Source organism: Cheilinus undulatus, linkage group 19 (assembly GCF_018320785.1).
Source record: "Cheilinus undulatus linkage group 19, ASM1832078v1, whole genome shotgun sequence".
NCBI classification, from domain to species: domain Eukaryota; kingdom Metazoa; phylum Chordata; class Actinopteri; order Labriformes; family Labridae; genus Cheilinus; species Cheilinus undulatus.
Window position 1 is genome coordinate 37105561 of NC_054883.1, and position 24903 is coordinate 37130463.

Sequence of the window (24903 nt, forward strand, 5' to 3'; positions counted from 1 at the left end):
TAGTTGTATTCATGGCTGCAGCTACGTATATGTTGTGTGATATGGTTAGTTTCAAGGTTAACAGCATTTTTCAACTTCAGTAATAATGCGTGCAAAAGGAACCATGCTGATCTCTGTTGGGTTACCACAAAAGAAAAAAACAACAATTCAAGGCCAATTATGGGAATTTTTTTTTTTTTTTTTTTTTTTAAATCACACAAAATTGAAAACACAACCAATTTGAACTTAATTTGTGCTTTAAAGCCACATCCACTTGGGTCAGCATAAGGGGAATCAGTCATGTATATGTAAAAAGGTTTTGTCGGGAAAACTTTGGCCAGTAAGTTGTACAGTGCAACCAAAATTGCATGGTTGACATTTACATAACTGTACTCATGGCTGCAACTGCAGGTTTAAGCTGTGTGATAAGGACAACACATCAATCTGATTTTGTACAGGGTCATCGAATTCTGTTAGTTCCTGTGTAAATACATCACTATATTGGCATTTTATTTTTTGATACCCTTTAATCACAATTTAATTGATATTGTCTAGTCATTAGCTGCTATAAAATTTCTATAAACTTTGACCAAGAGGCATAATTCTTTGGCTCTACTGCCCATATGAAAACAAACAGTGAAAGGAGCATAATATCTTATACAAGCAGGGCCGTTATTTTTAAAACATTGAGGTAAATCTATATTTAGGCTGTATTAGTGATGCTCCTAGGTAAATAATTTCATATTTGATTAAACACAAATTATAATTCTGTGTAGTCAATTAGTCTAAAGTCAAGGAAATACCCTGAAAAACTGTCAAAATCTGCACAATGATTTGTTTGAAATGGGACCACAGTGACGATGGTGAACAGTGTTAACTGGTTTGCAAAATGTGTCTAAAATTAGCTGTGCTAACACTGCTGACCTTTGATCCTTTTTACTGTTCACATGCACATTACTGAGCACAATCATGCCACTCAATGCTTCAGTTATATATGAGTGTAAGCTGACAGAGCTTATGTACAACTTACCCCACATTTTCTTAATCAAAATAATTAAAAACCATTCTGTTCCTACAAGATGCTAACAGTGCTATCAGCACAATGTTATTTACATCGGGTTTTAAGAGCACTGTGGAAGCATGACAGCTATAGAGGCAACTAGTGGAAGGCAACTGCATTGCAGTTTAACAGAGCATTTAACTGGGATTGTATGCCTGAACTGATAGCTTAGCATTAGTTCATGCAGGATACAGTGGACATATGCCCAGCTGTGATCAGCTGACAGCCAGCTGATCCTAATTATTGCCTCCCAGCTCTTACAGCCAACCAGAGCTGTCGACATGGCAGTCCAATTCACTTCAAATCATTCTCACTAATCCCTGGTTGCATCAATGCTGATGCACCACAGAGCTTTACTTCCTCCACCCCAGCTTCCTCCTTTATAGCATAAAGCTTGTTACACCCTCATATTCAGATTCATGCTACTATGGATTGTTTACTTGTGAACTAATTTCATTTTATTCAACATGCATTGTCATTAATGTATCTATCAATGTGGGAGTTGCTAGCTATGCGCTCCCTGGAAATTCAAAGCACACTGCTGGACTAACCCAGGGAACATCTTTTTGAGCAGAACCTTTTCTGTCAATGTATATCCATTTTGCAATGATAGGATAATAATTCTGGTGCTGACCAGCAAGGGATTTAACTTTAACTGTTAAGCTGGCTAATAGTGCACATCACTTTTCAATACCTGTTTTCTTACATCACACTGAAAATAGAAGTCCAATAAATGGTAATTGTTTAGTTTTTTACTACTAAAAATTGCAGTCACCACCTGTTTGCACATTTTGTTTTTGTTTTTAAGCAACATTTAACAGGGTCAATTTAGGCGTTGGCTTTAAACTGGCATTTTTCTATAATGCTGTGCTGTTAAAGACCATTACTTCATTACTATACGTTATCTTTATCTTTATCACTGCCATTATAGGCTAATATTTACAGCCAGCATAGACCAATATATTTGCAGCCACTACAGACTTTATTTACAGTTCATTTAGGCCGATATTTACAGGTGCTATAGGCATGTCCTTACACCTGGTATAGACCAGTGTTTACAGCTAATATATGGCGATCTTTAAAGCCAGTATAGGCTGATATTTACAGTTAGTTAGGAAATTTACAGCTGATATATACAACCAATATAGGCCAATCTTTACAGCCGATATACAGCAATATTAACAGTCCCTATAGACTGATATTGTTGATATAGGTTGATATTTACAGGTGATATAGACTGAAATTTGAATCTTGTTTTGACCAATATTTACAGCTATTATAGGGCAGTATTTACAGCCAATATAGATAATTATGTATTGCCCATACATGCTGATATTTAGTAGGCCAATATTTATAGTTGATTTAGGATATGTACTGCCCAAATAGGACTGTGCATATCACTGTGTAAATAGCATAGATATGTTGGCAGTGTTTTGGTGCTGTAATGCTGCCAAGCTGGCCTACAGTTTTTGATGCACTCATTCCTCTGTAATATGCTTATTCAGGTTTAAGCATCCAGAAGTTTAACCTGCCAGCCAGACGGACTGTTTTACATATCCTTTGCGTGGGATATAGTTCATCCATTTGGGAAACAGTCAATTCAGGTTGTTTGGATAGAGGTAGACCTTTCAAAAAACATCTTGAAGGGGAATTGGTTGTATGTTTGGTCTTTCACATTCAATACAGGCCAGTGAGAATGACACAACATATGATGTACTAGTAGCATGCTCAACAGGCAGCCATTACCACTGTCCACTACTAGTGGAGTCTGTAGGTGATTAGAAACTCTTGCAAAAGCCAGCTGGGATAAGAGCGTAAACATCTGCATCTGTGCTGATCTCTTCACCTTCTGCCATTGTTTACGTGCTTGCAGTACAACTGAACCACACTTGTAGCTACTTCCTCTTACTCCTCAAATGATGGTCCATTCATTATCTGACTGGCTTTGCAAGATGGATCCATTAGGTGCATGTTGTGGAATCTGGCCTATTCATTTGCTTTGCAAAGTAAGCTGCTGTTAATAGCAAGAAGATACCCATTTGTTAGAGTTTAATTGAAAGGCGTGCATAACTAAAGGCCATTATAACAAGTGATAGCAATACTTTATGACTCACTCTTATTTGTAGAGCAAACCTTTGTGACAGTTTCTCACCACAATCATTTCTCTTATGTTGGTTGTAGCACCATTATTAAGTCACAAGTCCATATTTTTCTGGGTTTTACCAAAACCTTCATTTTTATTGTTGCAGCAGCCCATTTGCAAACATTGACTTCTTTTTTTGTTTGTCTTTTTCTCTTTTACAAACTCATGATCATGCTCTGTCCCAGTATCATCCACATCTGCATACGGATGCTTCATAGAGACAAGAAATTCACACAACTCATTCTTGCACAGGGGAGATAAAACTGTATTTTTTAGGGAATTATTCATGTAAAATAAGAAGAGAATCTGTACCTTTGTGCTAATACATTTTTGTAACAAACTTTAGTATGTAATCAGATTCTTTTCTAAGTAGTTGTGCAAAGTATACCTGCAGACCTCACAGCTTCTGCTTATTCAATGTAAATTTCCACCTACATTGTTGACTCATAGTGTTGAAAAAACCCTGAGCTCTGCAGTAATTAAAGCAACATGAGCTAACTCATTGACTTTTTCGACAGTCTGTGCATCCTAAAGAGGCATGCAGATTGTCCAGTCATGTCATATCTCCCTATAGAGATGTCTGATGGAGGTCCAGCAGAGGATTAGCAGCGGTGAGACGGCAATCAATTATGTAACAAACACACAAAGGAAGGATGAGTGCTGCATGGTTTGGTCAATAATAGGTGTGGTGTGTAATGCTCTAAATAAAATTGAAGACTCTGATGATTGATTGCTTCTAAATTTGGGTTACTGTGAAAGTTGACTTGTTTTTAAGCTCCATCCTGCACTGCTCCAAAACGCTGTGGCCTCATTTAGGGACTGCAGCAATCACATTTTTACTACAAAGTCAGAGCAGCTGTTTGGCTGGTGCATCATGCAAACACAGGAGGAATTATACTAATATACCCCAATGATATGCACATTTTTAACATCAACTGAAACCACTTCAATGCATTTCCCTGTAAGTAAGCATTCATTTGTATTTGCTTGAAAATTACCTTACATTTAACCACATTAGTAGTAGATTCTTAACCATTAAAAGACCAAGATTTATATGAACAGCAAGCAGATAATCAATTTAAATGAGGAAATAAAGCCTCAGTGGGGATGGGTCTAATTGCTGAAGCTGTTTGAACTTATGTGTTAGCAGTCTCCAGGATTTACAGATGGTGATGTAAGAGATAAACTTAGTTTGTGGTTCCATCCCAGTGTGTGCACATGCTTCTTCGCCATGGTATTACCCATAACAACTTACACACTGCAGAGAAGAGTGCCACATAGCATTGTACTGATTGTAACTCTTAGGGGTCCATGATCCCGCCGGCGTGATTTTATCATGCGCTACTTTTGTCACATGACAGCATACAAACAAAGCCACATTTTACATCACTTCATGTGGAAAGCATGATCTTTAAGCTTTCTTTAGGTTTTTGTTTGATGTCAGTAGGCCAAGGCCAAGGGGGGGGGGGGGGGGGTTAGATTATTTTGCAAACTTTCAGAGAGTTTATTTGTATCTTTTGGTGAGTTTTAAAAAAAATTAAATTTGGACTGCTTGATAAAGCTTCACTTGTGTTGATTTGGACATCGTATTCGGTCAGATTCAACTCCTGTTCGAAGGCTGGGCTTTTAAATTTATTAGATTCTACTTATCCCTATTAAGTGAAAGGAACTAAAAAATTATTCTGAATGAAATCTCAGGTCTCAGGAGGTTAAACTTTTATTGTTAATTCCTCTACTTTTGGTAGAAGGTAGAGGAATTGGCGGCAGAATTGGAAATCATCATCGCCAGTGTTTTGGTTTCAGGAGGATTAGGACACTTTGAGAAGATTTATATATTAAAATGATATTGGCTCTAAAGGAGGGCTTTTTTTTTTTTTAGATAGAACTGTGTTATTTTTACCCAAATTATGTGGATTTGTTGTCTTTCTGAATCTTGATTTGTATTCAAAATTGCTTAAAAACAGTGCTTGACTGCTTGATAAGCATTTTCTAAGTAGCATGTCTGTAGATCGTCCTTAGTTAGGCTAAATCCTGGATATTCGCCCCTGATTTACACACCAGCGACAGAGCAGTGGGAGCAAACTGGAGTTAAGTGTCTTGCCCAAGTACACATCGACATGTGCCTGCAGGAGCTGGGGATCAAAACCATGACCTTCTGATTGTGAGATGACCAAATCCACTTACCAGTCACCCTAAGCACTTAACAGAGATAAATACAAGAAAATACATTTAAGTGACTTTGCAGATACCTGAATATCAGCACAGTCTAACAATCAGATTATTGATAACAGTGCTCACTTATGATGGTAACCAATGAAATGTACAAAAATGTTGTTTGGACCCTTCTGTGGAACTGCAGAAACATGCAAGATGCAGACATCAAAGATGGCAGACTCCATGGAGAGGAAACCTATGAATAAAAGGCTTGCATATGCAGTTATAAAATCAGATATATAGAAAACAAACCTTTTTCTGAGGGCTCCATCCACATTTCTATAAAACAAAGCTTTTCAAAGAGTTCCTTTCTACTTATGTTGCCTTGGATTGTTTTGCTGGGTTGTATAACCGGCACATATTTGAGTTTCTGTTTGAAAGTTAAAAGTCACGGTGTAGCAGATGCTGCAACTTTGAGTGTTACAGCCCTGTAAACACTACACCAGTGGAGTCAAATGACTCATGCCCTGTTGATTATTCTCAACTGGTGACTACTCTTTTCATTTTTCTGTGTTGGTCATATTTATTTGAAATCATGCCTAGAAAGACTTTGGTTGGGATTTTGCAGCTGAGTTTCTATTGTGAATTATTTAGTCTCTCTTGAACCCTTTTAGATGTGGAATTTGTTTGTGCGCGTACATATCAAAGTGTCTGACCTCCTTTTTATCTGACAGATGTTGTTAACTGACGTTCAACAAATAAATGACTCTCCTGAGTGGCGGCACTGTAGTCAGTGTTTATCACTTCAAAATTAAAGTCCCTTTAGCTGTCATTTTAACATTATTTTACATTTCCCTGTACAATTAAGCACTTTGAAAGACTTTTTTTTCCCTCTCTGTTGGTGATAGCCAAGAATAGAGGCATAATGTGTTTGTGCATTTGTCTGTCCATCCGTACAGACCATATTTGTGAATGCAATGTGCCAAGAATGCTGTATAGGATTTTTCCCCAAATATTGCATGGATAACCAGTCAGACTGAAGGATGAACTGATTATATTTTGAGGGTCAAAGTCATGGGGCCTCATGTGCATGTCTTGCATTCTGGCCATTCACATAGAAGGATTTCTGAACAATACTTAACGGGGTTTTCTTCAAACTTTCCACAAATATCCACTCAGTTTGGAAGCCATAGTTCAAAGGACAGAGTCACTGGGCCTCATGGTCATCACTTTCATTCTAGACCAATGCCCCAAGAATGCTTGGTGATATTTTCTTTAAACTTTCCACAAATGTCCACTCTGACCTAGGGCTGAATGCACTAGATTATGGAAGTCATATGGCAAAGTCATGGGCTCAGGTTCAGTCCCTGTAATCTGGGCCATTTTTGTATATGGGATATGGAAGGATTTGATAATCTTGCTTTGCAAGATGGATACGCCCATTTCCTTGTTTTTCACTGGCGAATCCGTCTTGCAAAGCTCCCATCTGAACCGTTTGCGCCCGGTTAGAAAGTGACAGGACCAATCAGCGACCAGGGGCAGTACTTTCAGGCGCAGCAGAGTCGAGACGTAAACAAGCAGCAGCAAGAGCTGGTGCATTTATGGCGGAAGAGATTAGTGTGGATGCTGCTAAAGCGCCAGTTTTATCAGTACTTGACGACATTTCTTTGTTAAAAGATGAACAAAGACCAGCAGTGAGTTGTTTTCCTTTCAAAAACGCCAAAAGTTGAGTACTCACATGTCTATAGTGGCCATGTTTCCACTATTCGTCAGTAGCTGCGCACACGCAACTTGATAGCGGCTTCATCAAGTGTTTTGTTGCTCTGATTGGCCCGCAGAGATGTGACAGACAGAGCGTTCATCCAATCATACTCTGACTTTTTTTCAAAGCCTCTGCCTTTTCTCAAATGTTTCCTGTTGAAGCCTGGCGTGCCAGGTTAAGGAATTGAGGGATTTCAACCAACATTGCACAAATATCCACTCTGACTCAAAAATGGATTTAATGTGTTTTATGAGGTGATAAGTCAAAAGCCAAGGTCACTGGACCCCATATTCATGCCTTGCATACCACGGTTCCATCCATTCATTTTCCATACCCCCTATTAGGGCTGGGCAATTAATCGAAAAAGAGATTAAATTGCAATATGGGCTGCTGCAATTTTCAAATTGCAAGGTGCAATTTTTTATTGACCTGAAATTTGTGTCAAAATACCAGTTTTAAACTTTTTTGCATCAGAGGTGTTATGCATGACATATCATGCAGTCACTCAGGTGCCATTTTTTTAGAATCGTCTATAAAAAAAATCCTAACTTCTTCATTTTGTACTTATATGTTTTCCCTCCCTTGTGACTGTGATATCACTGTTTTGTTTGAACTCAGCATAAATGTCCACTCTGACGCAAGAAAGAAAGGGACTTGAATTTGGAGTCCAAGGCCAAAGGCCAAGCTGATTGGGCCTAATGTTCATCCCTTGCACACAAGGCCAATTTTGCAACCGCAGTATCCTAGGAAAACGTCATGAATTTTTCTTTGAACTTACCCAAATGTCTACTCTGACCCAAGGAAGAACTACTTGGAGTGTGGAGGTCACTGGCCAGGTCATTTGGCTTACGTACATATCTTATATTCTGGAACATTCTTGTAAATGTATCTCAAATCAGTGATTTCCCTCAAATTTTGCACAAATGTCCACTCTGACTTTAAGAATAAATTGAATGGATTCTGTGAGGTCATAAGTCAAAGGCCAAGGTCACTGAACCTCTTGTTCATCCCTTGCACACAAGGCTTGTTTTGTGAACACAAAATCTTAGGAAAGCTTTGTTATATTTCTTTCAAACTTTACGGAAATGTCCACTTAGACTCAACGATGAGCTGATTAGAAAATGGAGGTGATTGATCAAGGTCTTTATATTTTATCCTCTGGGCCATTCTTGTGAATATGATACCTTTAAATGTCTGTCAATGATTTGTCACTCACTTTGCACCAATGTCCCCTTTTAGTCAATCAGTTGATTAGAAGTTTTGAGGTCATAGGTTAAGGATAAACATCATTGGCCCCATGTTTATTCCCTGCTTTTGAACCCAATATTGAAAAACACTGTGACTGATTTTTTAAATTTGCACAAATGTGCAAAGTAGATCTAGGTGTTCAATACTAAAAACCAAGGGTCACTGAACCTGTTGGTAATCCCTTGCATACCAGGCTTGTTTTATGAGCGGTGTCCTATGAAAGCTTTGTAATATTTTCTTCAAACTTTGCCCAAATGTCTGCTCTGACTCAAGAATTAATTGATTAGATCCTATTTGACCATAGATTGTGAACACAATATCTCAAGAGTGCTTTCAGGAATTTTCTTCCAACTTGGCACAAATTTCCTAACCTGATATGCCAGACGGATTTGTTTCACACATCCATCTGGTAAACCTCCAACACACAGTGTGTGGGAAAGGACAGAGCCTTTGAAAGAAAACTCGGAGTGTGGTTGGATGAACAGTCTGTGTGTCATATCTTTACAGACCAATCAGAGCAACAAAACACGTGACGTGGCCGCTAGCGAGGCGCACCTTTATCGAGGAGACTGTCGACATGACAGTACATGACTTTTGTTGTTTTTGTAAAGAAAACAACTCACTGCTGCTCTCCGTTCTTCTTTTAACGAAGAAATGTTGTCAAGTTCTGATTAAACTTGCGCTTTAACAGCATCCACGCTAATGTCTTCAGCCACAATTGCACCGGCCTATTGTTGCTGCTTGCTTACGTCACGACTCTGCCAGGCCTGAAAGCACTGCCCCTCGTCGCCGATTGTTCCTGCCACTTTGTAACCAGGCCCAAACAGTTCAGGCGGGATTTTTACAAGATGGATTCGCCAGTGAGAAACATGGCAACGAACATATCCATCTGCTTTGCAAGGTTACAAATTTCCATTCTCCTTCAAGAAAGAATGATTTGAATGCTCAGGGTCATAGGTTAAAGGTCCAAGTCACTGGCCACATGTTTATTCCTTGTTTGTGAATGCAATATCTCAAAAACATTTTGAGTGATTTCCTTCCAACTTGGCACAAATGTCCACTTTGACTCAAAAAAGAACTGGTTAGATTTTGGAAAAGCAGGGTCGGTTAAGTTCAGTTTGACTTCAAATCTTGTGAGCAGAATATTTCAAGAATGCATTGACAGATTTTTGTCAAATTTTGCATGAGCACACACTTGGAATTGAAAGTGAACTCATTTTATTTTGAAGCTCAAAGGTCCTTTAATGCACTGAATCAACCCCCATAGAATTTTAGTGAAAATTTTATTACACAGTATGTACCACTTTCTCCTCCACACTTACCATCTCACAGTTGTGTTCCTCGCTGAGGCATGTAACTGCCACATTTGTTGTAGTTTATGCTATGTGTGCTTAAACAGCCTTTGTATTATGATGTAAGGAAGAATGCAATACTATCACTTCACAAACACAGCATGAATAATGTATTATCTCATACTATGTGTATCTTATGTTCTCTCTATGTGTTCTGCATCTTCTTTGAGATGAGCATGTGCAGTGCTTTTCAATGCAAAGCTTGTCTTCATTGCTCACTGATCTGCATCTACATGTAAGAACACCACAGTACAGCGGCGCCACTATATAAAGCGCTGCCAGTGCAAAATGAAAATGGATTATTCTGTTATGTTGAGCTGTGACATTTCCCTGAGGTGGAAAAAGAAGCTAGAAGAAGAGAAAAAAAACGTGTTTCTTAGCATGTTTTATTCATGTTAGAAAATGAAATTGTTTAAATGATGATGTTACCATTGCACGCTGGTATGACAGTTCAAAAGTATTGGAAGGAGGATATCTTTATAAAGTTTAAAAGTGCAACTCGGCTGAGCAATCGGCATGAAAAGTCTTAATCCTCTTGGTGTCAATTATGGCTGAACAAGTGGCTCCTTTTTTCCCCCTTATTCCTCTCTCTCCTCGTGAGCTCCTTCATCTTAACAGTGTTATACGGATTCCTCCAAAAACTTTAATCTCCAAAGATGCATTTCTTTAGTGAAGCTTGGGTACAGCTGAGCCTGAGAGAGAATTATTGAATAATGTAGTGTCTGAGTTGGATGTTGGGAGCTTTTTGAAGCTTTAAAAGGCTGAGGACCTCGGTGCAGAGCAGTAATGATGCAAAGGTTACAGTTATGTAATGTTTTTTAAATGGACTGGCTGGAATTAAAGCAAAATGTGCTTCTTTAACCCTCTATTATAGACCCATGAAGCCACCAGGGCTGCAGCTATTGATCATGTTCATCCATATTGTACCAGTAATTGTGTTATTCGTGCATATTCAATCTCTTAATACAGAAACTTCAAATAGTAGAAAAATCTAAAAAATGCAAAGCAAAGTCTCAGTTATTTTGTCAGTCCTGAACTGCTAAATAATATATTTGTAGTTTAAGAAAAATAAATATGGAGTATCTTCAATGTTGGAGTCTGATCATTTCTATTAGATAATAAGACATCTATTTGAAGACACTGTCACTTTAATGAATGATTTCTCAGCAGTCATGTAAGTGCTAAAAAGAGTCTCATTCACTGCCTTTGAGTTTTAAGAAAAGAAAAGAAAGAAAAGTCTTCAGGCTAGTACACACTGTATGATTTCAGATCCAATTCAACCCCCTACAATCAGCATGGGCATGTCCCAATTCAGGGCTTGTCATGACTGATGATTTGTCTAAATTATCCTCCACTGTGTGAAGACAGAACCATTGTTTTACTGTTTCCTATCAAGTCAGAGCCATCCCAATCTTAAATTGTAAATACCAGACATGTTTTATGTTTGGGGTTGGAGGTCTGGCTGCCTCTGGAATACCATCGAGAATACCCACAGCCAATAAGCAGACCAGGAAGTGTCACCAGCTGGATGCTACAAACAAACATGGCTGCAAACATCAACACAACTATACCGTATACTCAGCCAGGATTTGACCAATATTACGTGTTTATTTTTGTTTTCTGCAAGGAAAGAAGTGGAAACAGAAGACAGAGGCTGCTCATATCTCATGTAGTTTTAGATTAATAGGGTTAGATCAGGGGTCATCAAGTGCATTTGCACAAGGGCCAGATTTAGTCTAGAAAGAGGGGGCCGGACTTTTAAATAAAGCAAAAATTAAATCAATATTTTGGTGTGATTAACATATTATTGTATTAGTATTTCCTTTCTAAGTACAGGACATTTTTAGGCATTACCAGTGAGATCTATCCCTATTACCTATAATGCACCGGGCCACAAGGAAACAGGCCTGCCCACAGAATTGACTGGGCGGGGCCCTCTCCAACTGTGATTTACACCAATATTAACTCATTTTTGACACTTTAACCCCTTTAACAGCCATTTCTGCAACATTATTTGCAACACTTAACCCATTTTTGTCCATTTTGCCACTCTTTAACCCCTTTTTGCAGCTTTCCTTCCAGTTAGAGTTCCTGTGTGCCACATTTAACCCATTTTTACTACTTTGCAAGGATATTTTTGCAATATTTTTGCTACTTTAAACCCAGTTTTTGTGGTTGTTTGACCCCTTTTGAACCACTTTTCCTGCATGTTTTATCCCCTTTGTGCCACTCTTGTATCCTTTTTGCCACTTTTTAACCCCTTTTAATTACTTTTTTTCACCATTTTGCCACTTTTAACACATTTTTGATACCTTTTGCCCCTTTTTGCCTCTACAACATTTTTTTTCTATACTTTAACCCCTTTTAATTTCAATTTTTGGCTTTCATCTATTTTTGCCACTTTTTGATGCCTTTTTATTATTTTTTTCACAGTTTTTTCCCCCACTATTCACCCATTATTTATACTTTTTGTCCCCTTTTTCCTTTTTTTACCATTTTTTCCACATTTAACTTCTATTCACCACTTTTCCTGTAAATGTTTGTGCCAGTCTTAACCCATTAAAAAAATAAATTATTTATATATATATAGGTGCTTTAATGCTTTAACTCTTTCATTTTCAGTGAGCGCTCCATGTTTTACCATTTTGAACAGGAATGAGGGATTTCAAACTGAATTCACCTTTTTATACCCAAATTTGAGCCAGCTCACTGGGCTTAAAGCACTTTATGTTGCTGGATGGTCTCTGAGACTATATATACAGTGCTTAACAAATGTATTAGACCGCCCTATCCTTAACCAAAGTAAGGTTTATGCCACAGCTGCCCTAAATGACCAGCGTTGGTAATTACCAAAATCATTTTTTATGTTTCTGCAATGGTTAATACACCAATATGTAGAAGCTCTTTAACCCAAATGATACTTTTAATGCTAAAATATTATTATTTTGTTATCCATGAATTTTCAAATTTACTATTGATATATGAGTTAATATAGACATACACACAAATTTTGAAGAAAATCCATTAAAGCTTTCTTGAGATATATTTACAAAAGTAGCCCAGATAGCTGGATCCCATAAACATGAGGCCCTGTGGCTATTGCAAGTGCAGAGGCATGAAATGCATACAATGAGGCCCCAGCAGATTAGCATTCAAATATGTCAAAGCGTGCTCTGGAGTGTTCTCTGATTTTTTCCTAGCTACCAAAGAAAACTGTGTAAGTGGTTACAAGTCCTTCTCCCCAGGAACGTTTGGTGAATGAGGCCCAGTGTTTGTAAAAGACGTCCTATTGCAGCTATTCCTCAGGATAGCACACAGGCTGGTGTGAATTCTACAAAGTTGAATTACAGTTTGAAATCCTGAATCCCTCAAAACCCTAAGAAGTAATTTTGGCAGCGTACCATTTCCTGCATTCACACAGCGTCTGTCTGCTTTCCCTTGCAGCTTCACTCAAACTCAGATAAAGGCGACGGATCCGTCAGGTACATCCTGAGCGGGGAAGGAGCGGGGACTATATTTATCATCGACGAAGTGACAGGAGATATTCATGCCACTAAGAGCCTGGATCGGGAGAGGAAAACGCATTATGTCCTGCATGCACAAGCTTTGGACCGCAACACAGAGGAGGCCCTGGAACCAAAGTCGGAATTCATCATCAAAGTACAAGACATCAATGACAATGCACCCAAATTTCCAGATGGACCCTTTGTAGCGACGGTGCCGGAGATGTCTGAAGTGGGTGAGTAATGCTACAATTTAAAATGAACCTTCAAATGATTGCTCTCTGCTCACCTCAGCAGTAAGCCTTCATTTGAGTGGGCTGAAGCGGAGAAAAACTGTCTGAACTTGAGTTATTTTTGAGCTGTTTTCCACATATATAATCCGTTTTATCCTCACGGTGCTGACAAAAAATGTAAAGAGACACCTTTGATTTTACATCTCATGACCAAGTTCTACTAGAACATGGCTTACAGGAAGGTATTAGTATGAACAAACATGATCAGACATGTTATTACTCCATGCTGCATTCAGCTTTGTCCTCTCTGGATAGTGTTCTCCGGTGTGTTTGATCTCCTGTAAGCCAGCCGAGTCCTCTTTCTCATCTTTGTTTTCTGGTTGCTGTGATGGTTTCCCGAGTGGGCAGGTCTTTATAAAGCACTCAATAATGCCTCCACAGCAATCCCCGCCATCGAGACTGTGGAGTCCTTCACATCATAGAGGCAAGAAAAGCCTCAATCCACCTCCTCGGAGACAGCCCGCTCTTCATACGCCCCGCATCATGTGGCAAAACATCTATTTTTTATTTCTTTATTGTACAGTTCTGTTTTTAGCTCGGGTGAACAAAAGCCACCCTTTTCCCAGTCTGGTGTATTCTGCCTCAAAGCACAGCAACTCCAAAGTACTGTGCTAAAATATTTCACAGTACCCTTCAAAACATATGTAGGTTGTCCGAAAGGTAGCCAAACTGCTGTCAGAGCAATTTTGCTTGAAATCCACCCTAAAAAAAGGTGAATTTGTGAAGCTGACAGTTGGTTGAAAACATTCCATTTAAAGCTGTCTGTCTAAAATAATCCTTTCTCTTTCTCTAAAGAAGGAAGGGGTACTTATTCGGGAATGTAAGGAGAAGAGGAATGGCTTCTTCCTGCAAGAAGATGGAAATGCGCAAGCCCGATAAAATATGCAAACCCCAATAGACCTGTAGGCGCCCTCTTTATAAACAGTCAATATCTCCCTGGTTAGATTCATGAATATTCATGAACAGCCATGCCTGAACCACATACAACTTTACCAGTCAGTATATTTGTTTCTCAGTTGGATGTGTGAAGTCTTAATCTTTTCCAAGAGTACTGCCCTGTGAGATCTAATGAGTTGTACAAGGAATAGTGTCCATTTGTAGGGTCTGAATAATTTATCCGAGGTCGAGTTGAAGATAGACAATGGTGCAGTTGTAGTGTAGGACAGAAATAGATGTGTTCATTAGGGCTGCCCTGGAAAAGGAGTTACTAAGTCTTCTGGTGGTCATTAGTATCCATAATAGATAGTAGTTAAAGGGATACTTAAGTGTTTTTGACGTTGTATCATATGAGGCACGTAGCAGTGGTAGTGGCATTATCCTTTTCAGCCAGGAAGCTAGGCTATACAGTGTAACAGATGGGTACAGCGAGTTTTTGGTAAAAATGGGCATACATTTGAGCCAACATATTTTAGTGGCCCATTTTTTTTTACAAAAAAAAAACAAAAAAGGCTAAATTCCTCGTACCCATCTGTTACACTGTATAGCCAAGCTTTCTGGCCGGTACAACCAGCAAGTCCCTCATAAAGTAGCGATGCTTACTGAGTCTAATTCCACTTCTGCTGCTGGGTATTGTACTTCAGATGACCCAACTTAAAAAAATACTGAAATATCCCTTTAACTTGTCAAACAAGCTTTCTGTTTATAAGCCCCCTATCGTCTAAACCAGGTACCCAACTGTGTTTCATTTGAGCCTGCCTACTTGTATCCAAGAACTTTATAGTTCCTGTAAAGTGAAATCTAAGGGTGCGTTCACACCAGAGCTGTTTGGTCCGCTTTAACCGCACTCTGGTCCGTTTTCCCAGAAAGTCTGGTTCGTTTCGAGTGGTGTGAATGCTCACACAAACTGAACTTGCGGACCAAACAAGCGGACTCTGGACCGCCTGAAACAGGGGTCTTGGTCCCTAAGGAACCCTGGTGCGGTTCGTTGGAGGTGTGAAAGCAAAGCAGACCAACATGTGAACCAAAGGCAGGATGAGGCATAAACCGTAATGATATACGGATTTGTATGTGATTTAATACGCTCAAATACATGTCGGTACCTTCCTTGGCATCCGGGTATCCATGGCAATGCGTCGTAGTCCGTGCTGATTTATTCGTCTCATGTAAAGGACGACATGCTTGACAGCTCACCACCTTGACGGCTGCTCATAATGCCGAAATGCAAGAGCAGAAACCACAAGACTGCATAAATTCTGTGTTTATTCATTATGTGGAAGAAAAGACCGGCAGAAGGAGTTTCGTCTTCTTCTATGCCTTCTTTTCTTCTTTGTTGCCGTTTGTTTGAGGTGACAGCGCCCCTAGTGGGCAGAGGTTGTAGGTGTTCAGACAGTTTGGTCGCTTGACCAAAGAGAGCAGTGTGAATGCAAACCAAACCAAAGGAAAGTGCAACAATGTTGCCATTTCTGTTCCAAAACGGACCAAGTCTCCGGACTATCAGGTGTGAACACGACCTAAAATGTGTCTTTACACACAGAAGATATGCTGGAATAAGGTTGATGTAAACATGCAACACTGAGATCTATGTGTGACAGAATTTTCGGTTTAGACCACTAGAAAGCTATTCACCCCCAGAAAGAAAACTACACAGGGTACCCCTTAGCTGGAGAGCCAAGCAAAAAATGTTGCATGTTTTAAGAATATTTATACTATTTATTTCTGTGTTTATTGTTCTCATCTTGCTCTCAGTCCCTGCTTTTTCTTCTCCTCCTTAATCTTGCTCTTTGTCCCTGGTTTCTTCTCCTCCACCCCCCTCATCTTGCTCTCTGTCCCTGCTTTCTTCGCCTCCATCATCCTCACCTTGCTCTCTGTCCCTACTCTGAGTTTAAGGGGAAGAGCAGGGGCTCCCCAGTATTTTATTTTCTTCTATTTGATTTAAAATTCTGTCCAGTTCATTTAGTTCCTCTTGATTCAATTATGGCGAATTACTAAGGAAAAAAAAAGGCCTCTTATGGGCACCTGCTGACTGCCCCCAACCCTGTACTACGCCTTTTGTTAGATTTAGATTATAGTGTTGGATGCACTTGCCTGTAAAAAATAATTGTATAAAGAGAAGATGAGGATAAAGATGGACCCCACAAGCTGAAACACGTCGGTCTAATTAACTTGTTCCCTGAACTACTAGTATCACTGGATCTTTCTGTTTTCTGTGGAGCCAAATACACCAAAGCCTGCTAGTATGTGATTGGTCAGTAAGGCTACAGAAGACTACAGAAACCAGAGCATTTCCCATGCTGAAAACCCAGCTCCAGTGTATAGATTTTACATTTCTTTTAACACTCTATAAATAGAGATTAGGTTGACTATAACTGGGACAGCCCTTGAATTTAACTCTCAATAAAAGATGGGTTATTGAAACACAACCTTTCTCTTTAGACGAGTGCATAATAGACTCATGAAAAATAAATTCCTCATTCTAATCTGTTCGTTGACATCCTTGGTTTGGGTCCAACTAGACCATTCATTTCAAAGTTTCAGTGCTCAAACTTAATCATGGGATGCACAAAAAGAATCAATCACCATTGATGACCCAAGGAAGGAAATCATTGACTGTGGTGGGGAAAATAATTAGCCTTTTTCCCGCCCCCTCTTTTTCTGGCACCCATTAAAGTAATTCCTCCCCGCTTCTGCATTTGTGGCATCAAATCGGCTGTAACAATCAACTGTCCTCACACTCCAGAGCACTAATCCCCCAGCATTTGTCAATACCGGCGCTCTGGAGTGCAGGAAAAGATTGTCTGAGAATGTGTGGCAGCTAATTGGTTGTGATGTGTCTTTTTTTCTGTCTAAATTGATTAGCTGGGCACGCGCCAGGTAGCTCAATGTTACTTTCATGTTTTTGTTAATGCAATCAAAGTTTCAAGTGGTCCAGGTCATTTTTCCAACGATGGCATATCTTGTTGATGCCTCTAAATGGGAATACTTTCCTGTCAGGCCTTTCACTTCTGGTAAAATAACTGTTTAATGCTGGTTTTAAAACATAGAGGAAGTAGTGATGGTTTATTTGGTGGAAAAGTTGTGATTAAATGACTGTTATTGGAACTAATGTACGGAAATTGATTCAAACTGTACACATGGACAAGTGCTGCCTTCTTTATAAACAGCTAAATAGTGATTTCAGAGCACCATTATAAGGACTTACTCTCCTCCTTTTGCCTCCCTCAAATGCTGTTTTCAGTAAATGCTTCCATCAATCATAAAACACAGATCAATGTTGTTTTGCTTGCCGTAACATCTGATGTCTTTTGAAATGTGCTTGCACGTTTTCTATCACTTCAAAGCATATCTGATGGCAGGCCTCTCTGAAAGGCAGCGTATTGACATCTTTATTCCATTAAGATGACATCTTATTTCAACCCTACAAGTATCACCAAACATCCCACGAACTAATTGCGTCTTCGTCGCTCAGGAAACAGGTTTTTTTTATGTCACAAGTGAAAGCAAGTGGTAATGAGAGGAAACAGCACAAGACCCTTGACTAAGACTGAAGGAGGATGAAGAGAATTCAGTGGTTTTAATGCATTTTTAAGAGCCTAACCATGATCTTTTTAAAAGTGTATTATGTTTATGGGTTGTGGGAATGAGCCTGGTGGGATCAGCTGAAGTAGGCTGGGATCAAGTTTGCACCAGGGTTCATACTGGACAGAATGATCTGGTCATGCCAAACCAAGAAAACCACAAAGTAATGTTGCAATAAAATCTGAACTGCATGATATATTGTGATAACCTGACACGTCAGATGGACTGTTTCATATATCCATTGCATGGATTTTCCACATGCATCTGAGAAAGCATGCTATCAGAGCATTTAGGACAGGCAGGACTCTAAAAAAAAAAATCAAAAGGTGAATGGATAAACATTCTATCACATTCATCACTGGCTAATCAAAGTGACGTGAAGCAGTAGCATGCATGCACAGCTCTGCAACAAACCAACCAGTTTTTCTGTTCTCTATTTTTTCACTGCTCTAACCAATTGAAAAACAGGCATAGAACTGACCCCTCACATTTGCTCTGCCTGTTTTGAGGGTCACATATATAGGTGGTTATTCTTCATGCTCTGAAACTTGGTGTTTTTTTTTTTTCTTTTAAAGATTTAATTTTGGGCCTTTATTTGATAGATGAGGACAGTAGATTGAGTTGGAAACAGGGACGAGAGCGGGGGAGAGACATGCGGTAAAGGGCCTATGTACATGGGGCACGCCTTTAACCACTAGGCCACCTGCGCCCCTTTGGTGTTGTTTCAAACTGATTTTTTTGACAGTATTCTGCAAAAAGGACTTGTATTTCTTTAAAATGTACATCACAAATCATAAAATCCACAAGCTAGATTCTTTGGGTAACCAACCAGACACTTCTGGTAAATCATAATAATTAAGATTAAACTCAGAAGATTAACCCCTAAATGCCTATTGTATCATATTTGATACACACTTTTATGGGAACTCTATCTAATCAAAATGATCAATAACTTACTTAAAAATATTTTTAATACAGGCACATAAATTATAAAAAATCCCTACAGTGGAGTATCAGTTACCAAAAACATCTTAATGTATCAAACGTGATGCAAAAAAAAAAATACAGTGCTTAACAAATTTATTAGACCACCACCCAGAGTAAGGTTTATGCCACAGCTGCCCTAAATTAACAGCATTGGTAATTATCAAAATCATTTTTTTATGTTTCTGCAATGGTTAATACACCAATATGTGGAAGCTCTTTAACCCAAATGATATTTTTAATGCTAAAATATCATTATTATTGTTATCCATGCATTTTCCCATTTACTGATTTACAAAAAAACTGAAATAATAGTAAAGCACATTAATATTTCTTGATTAATATGTCAGGTTATAGTTATTGAAAAGTTCGTTTTAGTGGTTGAATGTTATGCTTGATTCATTTCTGACTTCTCAGAGAAGCCCAGTGAGCCAGCTCAAATTTGGGTGAATTCTGTTTGAAATTCCTCATCCCTGTTCAAAATGATAAAACGTGGAGAGCTCACTGAAAATGAAAGAGTCCGTATTAAAGCACTTCATGATGCTGGATGGTCTCTGAGACAAATATGACAGGTGGTCTAATAAATTTGTTAAGCACTGTATGTAATTTTATGGCAATTTTTCTTATTTTGGATTTGAGTAGAAGGCTAAATAAATATTTAAGTTACAAAAAAGAGAATTTTCTGGCTATTATTTGAGTTAACAGGCTTTAACAGGTTAATGTTTTAGATTAAGGTAATTAATTCCTGTTATAACAAGTCAGCTATACACAGAAAAATTATCATTGTTGATTCAACTTCCTTACTGTTCAATTCAACACTGTTTCTGAGTTTATATCATTCTCTGAAAGTTACATTCTAACATTCTTAGTGTCACTTTCAGTCACATTAACATTTGAAAATTAAATTAATTGCTTGAGCTTATCACTTTAGCACTTTCGCTAGTCAATTGCACAAGACTTCTCTACACTATCCTCACACGTGTACCAATGCTTCCCTTCTCATAGTCCATGCTTGATTTTCACAGGCAGGAAGTCACTAAGCCAGTAAGCAACTTCACTTGTGGTGCAAAAGTTTTTTAAAAAAGTTTAACAAAACAGCTGAAACATGAACAAAGGAGTCCCACTAATAATTACTGTACAACAGGAATCATCTAAACTAAACATAATTCAAAACATCTAAAACACATAGAAACACTCTGCCTGAGGGTATCATGGGAAAATTATGCAGATTTGAAATGGCAGTGGGCAGAGCTTAGATGAGTTGACTTTCTACAGAGTTGAATGGAGCAACAATGTCAAATAACTCTGACATTTAAGACCATTAAACTCAGAAAAATTACACTTTGAGAGCTGTATCAACTTAACTTTGTTTTTGCTTAATTTGATCCTAAACACACCTACAATGTAATAGTTGACTAAAAAGCAAAACCACCCTATATAGGGCCTGGACACCGACCTTGGGTTGGTGACCACAGTATTGTAATTCTTATATAAAACTTCTGATTTGCATTAAATCTTACATGATTAGAGTCTGTCCCTCTACATAATTAAATGTGTGTTTAAATGTTTTTGCTAATGTGCCACCTACTGCAAGAAAGCAGAAACATCTCTAACATATGAAGTCTTTTTTTTTTTTTAACCTGGTAATAACAGGTGACATGGTTTCTGTGCTTTGCTGCAGCACACTGCATGGTTTGCTTACACTCAGTTATTCCCACACTGATTATTCAGTTGCAACACCCCGGTTGCGCAGGGTGTGAGGGCCCTAGTGTTAACACTGGTACTTCCACCACTGCAGTGATGTCATAATAGTGACATATCTGTTAAAGGTATACATTTTAATACATTTTAAAGCACAGTAATATAGATATTTAGTAAAGCAAAACAAATAAATCATTTATTTGGATTGCGTGCACATTATTATGTAAAATGTGTTTTTACTAGTAGGTGTCAAAGCAAGCTTCATGTGATTTTTGAAGAGCTACAGCTGAACCGTAACAACCCAATAACAGACAGTGAGCTCTACAAAGCATTTAGTATTCAGCTTATACTCCACTGTTGAAATTATTTCTCCTAATTAAACAACAGGTCGAACAGCAGGGTGGTTCACTGAGACGAAAGTGCTTGAAATAAGACAAAAACACATTAAAAAATTAAACTAGCTGTAGTACTGCAGTCCTCAGAGCACTCTTTAAAGTTTAATGAAGAATATGCAACAATAAACAAACCTCAGCCGGGGTAAATCTGTCGGTTCTGCTTAAAACTCCACTAAGTTAATACCTAGCCTTATATGGTGAAACATAATGGTGTATTTGTTTATTCTACTTATGTGTATGACCAATACATCAGCTGTAAATCTGCTGAAATCGTCATATCTTCACATACAGATTCTGAATGTATAACCTGTTATCTTCAGTCGTGTGCTAATAATACACTCTTAGACTGTTGTATCCTGAATATTCCCATGAATATGACCAAGTCATGTACATTGAGTGGTCACCTTATAAGGTACATCTGTCTTGTTCTGTGCAATCCAATCCAGTACAGCAGCTCTACTATAAAGCCCACTTTTATTATGCCTATATTGTCCAGACAGTGTCATAAAGGTGTTCATTGAATTATATGTTTTAGCACCGAGGTCATATTAAGTCACTGTTGTATTGAACTGTAATATATCAGGACACTGGTCATGAACTGTAGTGGAGTGGATGAAGAAATAAAAACCTTCTCTCAATATGAGGCAGATATGTGTAAAACTGCCCCTGACTTGACCTCAGTCCTAGCACAGTTATTAAGGTGGATGCAGGCTGTACTGATAGATTTGACTGTAGTGTTCTCTGTAATTGTGGTCACCATGAACTCTGCCATTTTGAAAATAATGGAGGTATAATGCACACTGTAGAGTGCAACTGAAATCTCAAATATCCTTCTCCAACCTTACAGCAACCTTAGAATTTGTTCAATGCAGCATTGTGACTTTAGAGGACTTGCAGTGGTTTAAAGGAGACATATTATGCAAAAATCACTTTTTTAGGCTTTTCTAACACAAATATGTGCCCCTGGCCTGTCCACAATCCCCTCAAATACCAGAAAAATCCATTCCCTCTCCCCCTCTCTTTCTCTACCTTTTAGAAAATGTGTGCTGAAACAAGCTGTTCTCAGCTTTAGCTCCTGGTGACCTCACCAGGAGCGTAAGCACCCGCCCCCAGGTTTGGTTGGCCCTCCCCCACTTGGAGGAAAGCTCTGCCTCCTCCACTGATCCTCTCAACTACCAGCTGAGATGCTGGATAGCTCAACGGGTTATCCTGCTGACTATGGTCTGGGAGATTGATAGTTCAAATCCCTGTCAAGCTCTAAACTTTGGATAAAAGTGTCTGTAGTACCAGGAGTACTGCATCCATTTCCTGAGAGGGGTGTGGTCAGGGGCGGAGTCAGACAGCTAATTACCATTTAAAGCCACATACACAGAAACAGCTCGTTCTGAGAAGGGCTGAAATAGAGGGGGTTTTAGACATAAAAAAAATCCAATTCTGGAGTGTTTTTTTTTCGGCAACAAGCTTCACAGGCATGTTTTGGGGACCTCTGAGACCAATTTAAGCTTGTCATAAAAGGGCATAATGTCTCCTTTAAGCTTTGAAAATGGTCACTTTGCATCAGTTTAGAGGTACCATCTGTGAAAAGGACTAGTTGGTCGATGGCTAATGCCAATAATTTTTAGAAAATTGAACACAATGACTCACAGACCCTTGGATGTTAAATCAGTGCTCTCAGTTGGTATTCTAGCACCAGCTGAGGCATATTTACACTTCTGCATAATTATTTATAATGTGGTTGATTTTCAGCATGCAAAGTATGTCATATTAGGTCCAGTTATAAAAAAAAAAAAAAAAATGAAAATTAGGAGATAATTTTGTTGAAAAAGTCAAATATTTTGGGAAAGAAACTGGATATATTTTAGTTTAAAAAGTCATAATTTTTATGTAAGAAGTACATTAATTCTAAGTTTATAAAGTCCTAAATGTACGATAAACTAAACTAAGTTTTTATAAAGTCATTGCCATAAATTCCCAATTCAAAACTTGGAAACTGTTGTCAAACAGTGTTAAAAAAACTACAACTGTCCTTTATTTTGTGTGTAATTAAGCTTTTATTTTAAATGGAAAAAAAAAAACATTTTAAAATAGTGTTTGAAAAGTATTTATGGTTTTCCACATGGCCTTTGTCAGCTGTGAGGAAATAAAGGCATTTTATTAACACACAAAATTACTGTGTGCATTTGCAGGTCAGAAATTTTGGTTTTAGAAATTTGAAGTGTATTAAGTCATAAATATGCAACAGTATAAAGTTGCACATTTATGAGAAACCAAACTGAAAAGACACAGTGAATCCCTGAACTCCCCAGTTGTGATTTATTGATGATGTCAGTGCATGTGTGTGGATCAATATCCAATCCAAATTTATTTATAAAGCACATTTAAAACCAACAAAATGCTGACAAAAGTGCTGTACAGTAAAAATTTCAAAAAACAATAAAACTAACAATAAAACACAAACAATACAACACAAACGCAGGACCAAAGTAAAAACTGGAGGACATAAATGGATCAGTTAATACAGAAAGGATAAAAAAGCCAAATTCTCAAGCAGAGCCGAGAGCCAGGGAGTACAAGTGCATTTTTAAGTTTGATTTAAAGACAGGCAGCAAGGGGGGCAGTCAAACATGAAGAGGAAGAGCATTCCCTTGCTTTGGCGCAGCTACTGAAAAAGCTCGGTCACCCTTGAGATTCAACCTTGACCTCGGGACAGTCAGAAGACACTGGTTAGAGGATCTGGGAGTCCAAGATAAAATATGGGGTTTTAAAAGGTCAGACAGTTAGGAAAGAGCCAGGCTGTTTAGAGACTTAAACGTTAATAACAAAATTAAAATCAATCCTAAAATGCACAGGAAGCCAGTGAAGAGAGGCTTAAATGGCATGGCATTGGTGCTGCATCTTGAATAACATTAGCTGTGTTTCCATAAAAGCGATATTTCTAAAATTTTGACTAAGTGCAGTTGCGCTTTGGATGTGTTTCCATTAAAGGTATTTTGGGCATGAGCCTCTTAATTCTCATAAAATCTCATCTTGCAAGATTCAGCTGCAAGGAACATGGACGCTCAGCGTGTTGGCAACGGATGACAGTTCAGAGGCAAAGTCCGTATGGCTGGCAAAGGCCTTGTATACGTATGATGATAAGAAAAGTCTTGGACATGTGGCAGATGTGTTTCTGTTGCACTTTTATGATGCATTTCTATTTCGAAGCACCTAAGCAACCACCTCATGAGGGCGTAAAACCTTTTTAGCGATATTTGAGAGGTTTTTCAAAACCTACAGCGGCCAATAGGAACGCTCCCTCTGACCTGAGCCTGATTGATCAGTAGATTGTTGATCATTTATTGGTGGTGGATTCAAAGACTGATCACCAGCAGGTGTTTTAATCCTCATCTTGTAAGGAAAACTATAACAAAAATCTTGTTGGTGGCCCCTTTGTGCAAGCTTTTGTCTGTTAATGTCTGTATTGTAAAGTGTCTATATTTTCCATAAAGACTCTTATGTGAAGGAAAGAAATCAGGGCTCAAAAAGACCAAATTCCCAGCAGGGCCTCACTTGAAAACACGCATATAAAAACTCAAGTGTTCACTCTTTAATCAGACCTTTTATTGTAGCACTCCTCATCTTAATAGTTCAAACTATAATGTACTTGAGCTCTTAAGATGAAGAGCATTATGAGCAATGACAAGCACATTATACAGTCTTGAAGGAGTGCATGAGTGCATACCTGCCAGTATAGGAGTGTATAGTGTTAAAGTTATATAGAACAAACCCAGTCGTTATTCTTTGTGATCATTTTTCTCTTTATTTGAGCCATTCA

General features: G+C 38.5%; 1 protein-coding gene across 2 annotated transcripts in view; it reads left to right on the forward strand.

The window, feature by feature from the left end:
- Window positions 1-24903, forward strand: part of LOC121527507 (cadherin-18) — a 435713-nt gene that overhangs the window by 296440 nt on the left and 114370 nt on the right. For both annotated transcript variants that reach the window (XM_041814503.1, XM_041814504.1), the window contains exon 7: window positions 13143-13437. In XM_041814503.1, the coding sequence (XP_041670437.1) occupies window positions 13143-13437 (295 nt within the window). The remainder of the gene's footprint in view (window positions 1-13142; window positions 13438-24903) is intronic.